At 38.4% G+C, this 10,033-nt stretch overlaps 1 protein-coding gene across 6 annotated transcripts in view; it reads right to left on the bottom strand.

The window, feature by feature from the left end:
• Positions 1–36: 36 nt before the first annotated feature.
• LOC122416375 (peroxisomal leader peptide-processing protease) overlaps positions 37–10,033 on the bottom strand; it is a 56,939-nt gene continuing 46,942 nt past the window's right edge. For all 6 annotated transcript variants that reach the window (XM_043429268.1, XM_043429263.1, XM_043429264.1 and 3 more), the window contains 6 exons: positions 4,219–4,990; positions 2,870–3,036; positions 1,915–2,027; positions 1,537–1,765; positions 723–1,007; positions 37–376 (listed from right to left, as the gene is read on the bottom strand). In XM_043429268.1, the coding sequence (XP_043285203.1) occupies positions 288–376; positions 723–1,007; positions 1,537–1,765; positions 1,915–2,027; positions 2,870–3,036; positions 4,219–4,967 (1,632 nt within the window). In that variant the 5' untranslated portion in view covers positions 4,968–4,990 and the 3' untranslated portion in view covers positions 37–287. The remainder of the gene's footprint in view (positions 377–722; positions 1,008–1,536; positions 1,766–1,914; positions 2,028–2,869; positions 3,037–4,218; positions 4,991–10,033) is intronic.

Raw genomic sequence — 10,033 nt, 5'->3', positions numbered from 1 at the left:
TGAACTTACTTTGACGACGACAGGATTCCACATATATTTTCAATCTATTAAAAAATCTTTTAATGTTACACCAAAAAAGTTTGTGTGGCCATTCGAATTTGAATGGATTCGAAACGAGGATAATCAAATTTTATATTATTATTTTGGACCAACTCTTGGGGCTGCCTCCCAGAAATGGAATTTTTGTTTCTTGATTGTGTGACCGAGTACACTTGAAGAACTTTAATAAAGGAATCAGCTTTTTTATACTCCGTCCTTTTCATTTTGACGGGATGTTTGCTGTTCTCTCAGATTTTTGAAGACGGCAATCGATAAAAATTCCATGTTCTTTTAACTCCGAGATCTTGATTCCCGAGAGCGTCCAGAGCTTTGACTTCTGTAACAAATAAAACTTGTGTTCTCAATTTTTCTCTCCGCCGGTTGGATTAAAAAGTGGCAAAAACGCGTTATAAAATGAAATTTCGTTTTATTCGTTCACTTTAGTAAACGAAATTTTTTTCATTAGGAAAAAGTGTGTCGATACAGAAGTAAAGAACCTAGAAATTCAAAAGAATTTACGAGTTAACATTTTTCTTGAACTAAAAAAAAAAAGAATTTCAAGCAAAGTGCGAGCTCCCACTGGACGAAGCTGCGTCAAATGAGAAATATTTGAACAAGTTTAGCGATAAGAACGTTGGAATCGTGTAAAAGTGAAAAAAAAAAAATTCAACAATTATACGCACCGCCAGTTCTGAGATATTCGCTAATCGGAGGCTCGAGTATGGAGACGGGAACGGCCATGTTGAGACGAGGATAGAGTTTTGTCTCGTTTTTCGCGATCGCGTTGCACACAACCATTCCCAACATTTCACCGTTGGACCATCGGACTATCGGACCGCCGCTTGATCCACTTTGAACGCAGCAGGTTGTACGTAACATACAATCGCTTATTGCGGACACGTTGCCGCGCGTTATTGTTGGAAAACGCGATGAGAAAAACGGGAATCCGGCACTCGCGACTAATTCACCTGAATAAGGCAGAACCAAGAACGAAACAATTCACTGGCTATTCTTTCTTCAATCCTCAATTCTCCAACATTAGAAACCAGAATTTGTTGCCGCCAATTTCAAAAAATGTTTCGCCATTTGAAAAACGATATAAAAAATTGTATTTTTTTCATCAAATTGAATATCATTTTCACGCAAATTGGGCAAAAAAATATATTTCCTTCAATTTATATTTCGATATAATAATTATTCAATCCAAGCTTTGGGCACCCAAAAAAGCAACATTTGATAAAAATTAAAAAAAAAAAAATTAAAAAAAAACTATCGAAAAATTTTGAAAATCCGGCTTTTGACAATGGTTTTTTTTGGCTTTAAGTGAATTGAAAAAAAAACGTACATTTAGGTTTTCTGTCTTAGAGTTCGTGCTTGTCATCGTCCCTTCAATCATAATTTTAAGTATTCAGTACAATAAAATAGAAGTTATAAACGAACGATTACAAGAGAGGATTATAAGTCGAATCGAATGGTTCAAGCCTATTCGTCACTGACCTCGAAAAGCGGATTGACGTGTAGCGATCTTGATGGATCTCAGCATGGGTTCGATATCTCGTGGATCGAGCTTCAGTACCGCGACATCGTAAGGCTCTTCTTCGGCCGTACGATAAAGCAATTTCGCCCACGACGACGACGACGACGACGACGACGACGTCGGTGATGACCCTGAGGCTACCGAATCGTCGCCACGACGAAGGACGACCTTGATCCGACTCTCCGGCGCCTGGAACCGTATAAACCGATGTCCTCGTGTATTTGTGTTTATATCATATCAACGCTCCGTTTATTAAGAGGAATTCAGTGACAAAAGTATCACTTCTATATTTAGTTTCAGCGGAGAGCCTCTTCCTCGTCGCGCCCAAAGACCCTCACCTTCCGAACGACGTGAGAGCATGTGATTATCGTCCCAGTTCCAGCGTCGAATATTATACCGGTGCCCCAAGAACCTCCGCATCTGACCAACACCAAACTCTGATCTACCAAATCTGAAAATGCCTTGTTAGTTTGCATCGAAATCGCGATAAAGATAAAACTATACGAGGGCAGCTTTTGCCTTGTTTATCGCGTTAACTTTTTCAATAATTCTTTAGCAAAATCAAAGCTCGTGATTTAACGTCGAATTCAAGTAGGAGAGACCGAGGCAGAGCGAGGTAATGAAAGAATTACGAAAACTTTTTTCTCCTTCTTTCAATTCCTTCGATTTTTTCAAAAATTGTCAAGTTAAATTATTATTCAGTTTCTTCCTTTTTTTATATCTTTACTTTTTTTCATTTTATTCCAAAAGTTCTTTCTATTTTTATACTCTTATAGCTTGACTAATTCTTAAAAGAAGCATCGAAGGTGCAACAATGGGTTTGGAGTGTTGCATTAACAAAGATATTTCATAAATTTTCGAGAGGTACCCCGTTTTGCCATGTAATTTTTTTTTCTTTTCGAAAAGTTGTTAAAAATTACAGTAAATTTTTTGGTGTTTTGAGAGTGAGAAGCACACAAAGCATTTCAAACTTTTAAACGAAGTATTTTATTGTCATTGATGTGAACTTTTATTAGAATTTCATCAAAATAATACAATTGAATATATTCACTATAAAATCAGTAGAAAAATTTAATTGGCGATCTTATCGCGTTTTACGGGGTCATTGAAAGATTCAAGTTAACGTTAATTTTTTATTTCGATCGATCAATTAAAAAATCACCGAGTTTGCGTGTTTGCGAATTTTTTATGTGCCTACTAATCGATGTTGAAATTATTCAATTGTTTTTTAAATTGTTATCTCAAAAATGAAAATGATAAAAGCTCGTCGTAGGTGATAAAAATTAGTAGTACCAGCGATTCTCGATTTGGGCTCATCGACGTATCGATCGAGGCATCTTGATCGCAACAAAGATCGTAAGCAAGGAAGTAAATTAGCGGCGAATGTGTAATCGACCCATTCACCGCGGCACCAACTCAACGGGGCAATCACCATTCCGCATATACAGCTTTTTTTATTCCTGATGAAATACCAAAAAATAAACTTGTTACACTGTTAAAAAAAAATTCTTTTTCCAAGTAATTCGAATTATTTGAGGGAAATTCATTGGCTACTAAAATATTTTCATTTGGGTTGGATAAAAAAATATTTTACGTCCAATAAATCATTTTTTTGGCAGTTATTGATTAGTCGTTATAATAAAGGTTCTTGAAACTAAATACCGTTATTTAAATTAAATACAGAATTGCTGCCAATAGCAAATAATATATTTTCGTGGTAAATAAATAATATTTTTGGTGGCAATATTTTATTTTGATGACATACATGGAAATTACTCATGAGAAATATGCAATATTTTCCATTGGAAAAACGCAACGTACTTGAAACAAGTAATTGACTTTTATTCCAGCAATCACATTACTCTTCGGTATAAAAATAAAAAACTTTAATCGAAAAAATTTGTATTCCAGGAAGAAGAAAGAAATTACTTTATAAATTAAGATTGTACATTTTTTTCATTTCGAACAAAACATACTTTGGCTGCAAAAATTCGAAAGCTCTGTCGAAATTTTTATTTAGTCAGCCGAATTAAATTGACGCATTGTTTGTAGTGAACGTGCAATCTCGTCTATTAACGGTCCATTATTTTTAAGAAATTTATATTTGTTTTCATAAAAATATTAAATTTATGTCAAAAACATATTTACATGGAAACAATAATGAATTACTAGATAATATACAAATAATTCATTTATTTGCATTAAAAAAAAGTTACTTGTTTGAAAAAAAATTTTTTAACAGAGTACATAATCAATAAATACTTTCAATAAATAGCCAAGTGCGGATCGAAATATCCATAGCATGCTCGAGATAAACTCGTATATTATTTTACATGTGGCTCGAAAATTCCGGTGGCAGAAATAATGAGCAATTTTGATGTACAATAAAGAAGTATGGAGAGTGATTTTTTCGTAAATAATCATAAATTAACAGCAATTTTAAAGTGGGTGAAACGATTTATCGATTCTTCAGAGGTGTGTCCCACCTCGCCCCCCAGCCTTAATTGTAAAAAAAATTGAAAACATCGATTCATTTCACGAGCCATAAAATCCTGACGACGAAGAGTCCGACTGAAAAAAAGTCTTTAATGATGAATCGATGTTTCTGGTTCGGTGGTCAATGAATAATTTGAACGACTTACTCGGTCTGAATGACGTAGATGGGAGCTCCCTCGGAGCCCGGGACGGCATTTGCGTCTGTTAGCATAATACATCCGTCATCTCCAAATACGTTGCTAACGACACCGCGTGATGCGGAATTAATAAAAACGGGATTTCCAAAAGGAGTCGATAGTATTTCGAGGCTGGCACCACGCGGTGGATTCATCAGCGGATGGTCGATGCGCTCGACGAAACGGTTGAGAGCTCTTCGAGCCCTCGAGGCCTCTTTTTCAAGGGAAATATTCGGACGATTTTTTCGATCCAGTTGTACAATTACGAAAATGGGAAGTAACGATCTCTCATTTTTTCGAGTTTTATCGAAGCTCCAACCGCTCAAAACTTCCCGAAAAGTGTTATCCAAAAGCGGGCATTTCCAGGCCGCTATAACGGAACCTTCAGCCTCGACGATTTCTAGGCTCGAATTCTCCACCGATTTTTCGCAAAACCTCGTCGACATTTTTCTATTTTCTTTATCGATTTTGCTCGCAGCTTCTCGCTGACGGTAAACGCGAACTTTTAAATTCTCTCGCAGACTCATCGGCACACTTCTCACTTCGCCTGCTGTCATATTTTCGATAAAATCATCAATTTCCGGAGTGCTCGTAACCTTTACATTAAGCAGAGATCCGTGAGTCAGTATCAAATCAGCGCAGATGTTGAATCCCGAGGCCCCGCACCCCTCGAAATTATTCGCGTAGCTAAGAGCAACGCTCGCTGCTCCCTCGTCCATATTCTCCGATGCTTCGTGCCAGCCTACGAATTTATAAAAAGATCAATCGCGTTAAAACATTTACATTCGCCGGGAATAGATTAATTGAGGAATTTGAGAAAGTTCCAATGACTAATGTCGAGAAGCTTGCAAGTTTCTAGCGTGCGTTTCATTCCCCGCGCTTTCTATTGGGCCAATTCTGTCAGAAATCAATACGAAGCATCAATAAAGGAACGTCAATTATTCCAGATAAAACACAGAATTTTGTTGTGTCGCGTAGAACTCGTTACTTCCGTTGTCTATAAAACGGTGGGACGACATGAGGAAAAATAAATTTTTACGAGGCTCGTGACCTCGGTCTAATTGAGAACGTTATCAATCATGTGCACAATGTTCTTCGAACCGCGTTTATTATTGGCCTTGTCCGTTATTTTGTTGCGTGTCCTTTTCGAAGCTTCGAGCGACTTTTTATGTTTTTTTTTTATTTTTTTTTTCGAAAGTTACAAGCACCGACACCACGCGACTTTCTTGACGAGCGAAACAATTCAATTCGATTCAAAGTTTTTTGGAAACATTGCATCATCATCATCGTTGCTTCTCGTCAGCTTTCCGTGAATTAGAACGAATATTTTGTAATCGGTTTCAACGTCGGAGTCGAGTTACTCATCTCGATTCAATAATGAATCACAACTTTAGAAGCTCGAAAAAAAATAATCGTCGTTGATTCGTTGCCTATTTTTGGAACGAATCGATTTCAGGGGGAAAACCTGTTGAGCTAAGGGAGACGCTTATTCTCAGAGTTTGATTCGACTCTCATTTCGGTTCTCGAGTCGCGATGATTCCTCGTTGTAATACAAACAATCAGGTCGCTCCTGCGTAGGAATCATTTAGCATCTCATTTTATCGCGTTCGTCTTCCAAGATGAAAAAAATACGAGAACAATGGTAGCGATGAGAATTGTAATTGAAAAATGGCATTTAGACGAGTGACTTGTTCGCCTTGCTCAAATATAGAAGCCAATGTGCCGAGTCAAGGAATACGTATCCGTCGTCGCTCATCGTGTCTGTTTTTTTTTTTTTCTTTCATTCCTAACAACATTATTAATCGAAGCTCAGCCCTTCCGTAACTACGATAAGAAATTGATCGAGATACTACATCGTTTTAGCTATATTTTGACGTCATTGCTCAATTGAGAGAGCACGACGTTAGTGAATAATAAGTATAAAACGTACGTGCGCGTTTATCAGGTATAAACGTACCGCGCAGAACGAAAATGAAAAAAAAAAAAAAAAAAAAGAGAGAAGAAGAAAAAAAAACATTTCGTAAGAAAATTAAATTCAAATGTATTGCATATTTTATTTATTTGGCATAAAAATTCGAAAAGCATTTTGAATTACAATGCCGAAGCCCGAAAACCTTACCTTATGATAAATCTATCTTTAGATCAAAACATAATTAATTCAGACTCGACATTCAATGAAGAACATTTATAATGCTGATCTTAATCAGCCGTTAGATATGTAAATATACAGTCAATTCAACTTGGCATCAATTAATTATTCTGTTTTGAGAGGCGGAGTCGTCTCCGCGAAACCGGCGTGAGCAATCGCTCTGCTCGGACTAAAATATGTTAAACTATCCACCAGGATGAAATATCTACGATCTTAGTTCGCGGAATTAAATAAAAGAGGCTCGCGAGGAGCAAAAATGATCGAGTCTTGGCGAGTCCGTTTGCATATAGGACGTAATGGTGAGTCACGACTGACGTAAATCGGGCAGAATTATCGGAGAGAACGCACTGAAAACGATCGAGAATGTTGGAAACGGGGCAAAGTGCAAAGGAGCAAAAGGAGCAACGTTTCAATGACTCGTTTACGAGCGAGATCGTAAGCGCGCGAGCGCGTACGAATGCGAAAAGGCGGTTTCATTTATTTCGTTATAAACTCTTATCGAGATCTCATAGTTATACAACAGTAAGCTCGTGAAAATTGGGAGCTGTTTGTGAAAAATTGTTTTCCTCATCGACGTTGAATCGCAACATAAATAATGATAATTTATTTTAATAATCTGATGAAAAATGAGCTCGCCGTTGCACCAGAGAATAGAAAAAGTACGCGAAATTGGTTATTTCCTCGCGAGTCATAACTGCGGACGTCGACGAAAAGAAGAAAAAAAATTAAAAAAAAAAAAAACTAAAAACAAAGCGGCACAAGTTCGTAATCTTACGAAACAAATATCGCGATTGCAAATTGTTAGTGAACGAGGAAGTTGAAACGAGCCGGAGAGCGAGTTGTTAACAAGCAAAATAATGGGAGCAGCTAAGAAGTCGTTAAACTATCGTCGCGTCGAACGTGGGAAAAACGAGATTCAAGGAAACGGAGAACCGAAGGTCTTTTTTTTTTTCATTCCGCGCGTTGTTAATTCGAGAGTACAATTCAATGTTATATCCGGAAGTATTTCGTGCCAAAAACGTTCTTCGCGGAAGGCGTCAGTCTGACGCAAAAAAATGGTGTCTTGCGTGTAAGATGAAAATTAGTATGTCGAGAAGACATCGCGACCGAGGGAAAGCAATAAAAATTGGTGCGGCGCATGTGGGATTTGACATTCAATATAAAGTGATTTGAATATAAGAATTTAGTGTCGCTCGTATTCGAAGCAGATTTTTTATTTGACGTCAGTGAGGACCAATCAATTCGTCTTGACTGAATAAAGGGAGGTCTGGCTAAATTTGTGTTATTCCTTACTTTTATTCTCAAACATAGACGCGACACTTTGGTAGGCTAAAATCGGAGCTCATCTTCAGGAAATGATAGTAATTTCAATCTGTAAGTGTATTCAGCGAGGCTAATCAAACGTATGGCAACTGAGTGGATTGTGAGTGTGCGTATTCATCGTTCGGGATGTGTGCCTCGAGCTCGGGGGAGCCCAGCCACTTGATTTAGTCTCTCGATTTCTTTTTCTTTCGTCGTTTTCTTAGAACTCTTCGCTGTTTTCTTTTTTCTTCTTTGCCTTTTTTTTTTTCTTTTCTTTTTAATTTTATCCATGCGCGTACGATCACACGTGTCTCTCAAAGCGTCTCTGTAGATACAAAAATAGCACGCAGCCATTCAGGAATAATACACGGATGGTAAGAGTCTCTGGTAAAAATCGCGTTTGGGAATATGATTAGAAGCCCCGAATGGGTCGAGGGCCCCAGTCGCTCGGCGCAACGGCTCATCGATCTGCGGTATTGAAAAAAATCTTCGTATCTCGCCCCGTTCCTCGCATTATATTTATCGAACTAGAGGAGAATATTTGATTGTGAAATGAGGATAAATAAAAAATCTTGCAACATTCGTCAAGTGAGATAAGCCACGATTTATATTCCCGGATTATTCACGCACTTTAATCGTAAGCTGACAAGTTCGGAAAGGAATAATCGAAATTTCCGTCGTTATTCTCATGAAAAATTGATAAATATTCGCAGCAGTGGAGAAACGGGAGGAGAATTTCGAAAGGAAACTTTCACATGAAATGCCTCATACATGCGGGGATAGGAACGCGGGAAAGGCAGACCGCTTGGCACCTAATCTCATGATGATGCTAACATACTAAGCGCGTTAGCTGCATTCGTACACGAGCACTATCCCTCCATCTCTATTTTCTTGAGCACTCTCGCGAGGAGCAGCCACCGCTCATATCCTTTCACGCGTAACGCCGCTCTTTTCTGCGGCGTATCCAACGAGAGCCTACATTTTAACAACTTCAGCACGAGCGAATGCATCTCGCGCGTACGCTCGTACTCGTCTATATTCCTACCTCGATTAAAACGCTACTGTGATTCTCACGCTATTTTCTTTGAAATTTACTCGGCCTAAGGAATAATTAAAAATTGTTGGGTAACTGCCAGATTAAACGACGAAAAATTGCTCCTGTTATTGCGGCGGACGTTTTCGATACAATTTTCCTTTCAATTGCTGTCCTTCATAAAAAATGACGAACCGAATCGAAATGCATTGACTAAAAATAGCTGCGATTTTAGCATCGATTACGAAAGCAACTTTTTTCATAGCTACAGATTTTCAAAGCCCGTTCCGGTTGGCTTAGTTTTCGTCGGCGTTTGTCCAACGCTGCGTGTCGCACCAGTAGTAAAAGACTCGTTCGGTCAGCCTTGGATTATCGTCGGACTCGATCGAAGTTTAGTGTCCGCGAGGACCGACAAATATTCGAAAAAAAATTACAGCCCGACGCCGCTCCTCCGCGACTAAAGTTCTTATGGAAACAAACGTTTCATCAAACCACTCAATGAATTCGTTGAAATGCAAAAAAAAAATCGTTTTTCCTACATTTTGACTGAAGAAAGTGTGAAAGTTCCAATAAATCGTTTCCTTCTAGAATTTTTGCTGCCGAAAGTCTTTGGAGATATTGAAAAAGAAGAAGAAGAAAAAAAAAAAAAATAAAAACGAAATGATTTTTCAAATGACTTTCTCCACGAGGAAGCGAAAGCTCCGCGAGAGTCCTCAAAACTTGTTCATGACTTGACTCCATTCACTACGATTCTTATCCAGCAGATGATATGAAAAATGTGTTCTTCGATGTTATCGGTTGGAGTATACAAATGTGGGCATATCGAGATAGACCGGATGCATTATCATATCGTGTGTAAGGAGCGAGCCGCAGTGTACAATCGTTCCCTTACACATATCGTGCATAATCGTGCGCGCAGGTGAGGCCTCGCTCGAGAGGCTCTCGTTCCTTTTAATCTTAGCGAGAAATCTCGATTTGTGCGACGACACGCCGCAGCATCTTAAGCGAACGGAAAACTAAGAGGATGGCGAAGAGGTGACGATAAAAAAGCAACATTGTAGTTCGATGGGTCGGTATACACCTTGAATTAGTTTGTATTGAAAAATTCAACGAGAGAGAGAGAGAGAGAGACGCATCGAAAATCAGGGAATTATAAAAACTCGTATTTACCAATGCTTTTACTCGAGGGGACCAATTTGTGAGAGGATTTCAGCCGATTCCGAATTGATACGAGCCTTTCGACACTTTTTTATTCTTCCACTGCACACGCCGTACGAGCTTGAAAATGTAAGGGAATTCTC

The sequence above is a fragment of the Venturia canescens genome, chromosome 9, assembly GCF_019457755.1.
Source record: "Venturia canescens isolate UGA chromosome 9, ASM1945775v1, whole genome shotgun sequence".
Taxonomy (NCBI): domain Eukaryota; kingdom Metazoa; phylum Arthropoda; class Insecta; order Hymenoptera; family Ichneumonidae; genus Venturia; species Venturia canescens.
Note: the sequence above shows the minus strand (reverse complement) of the source record. Positions and strands in the feature narration are given on the sequence as shown.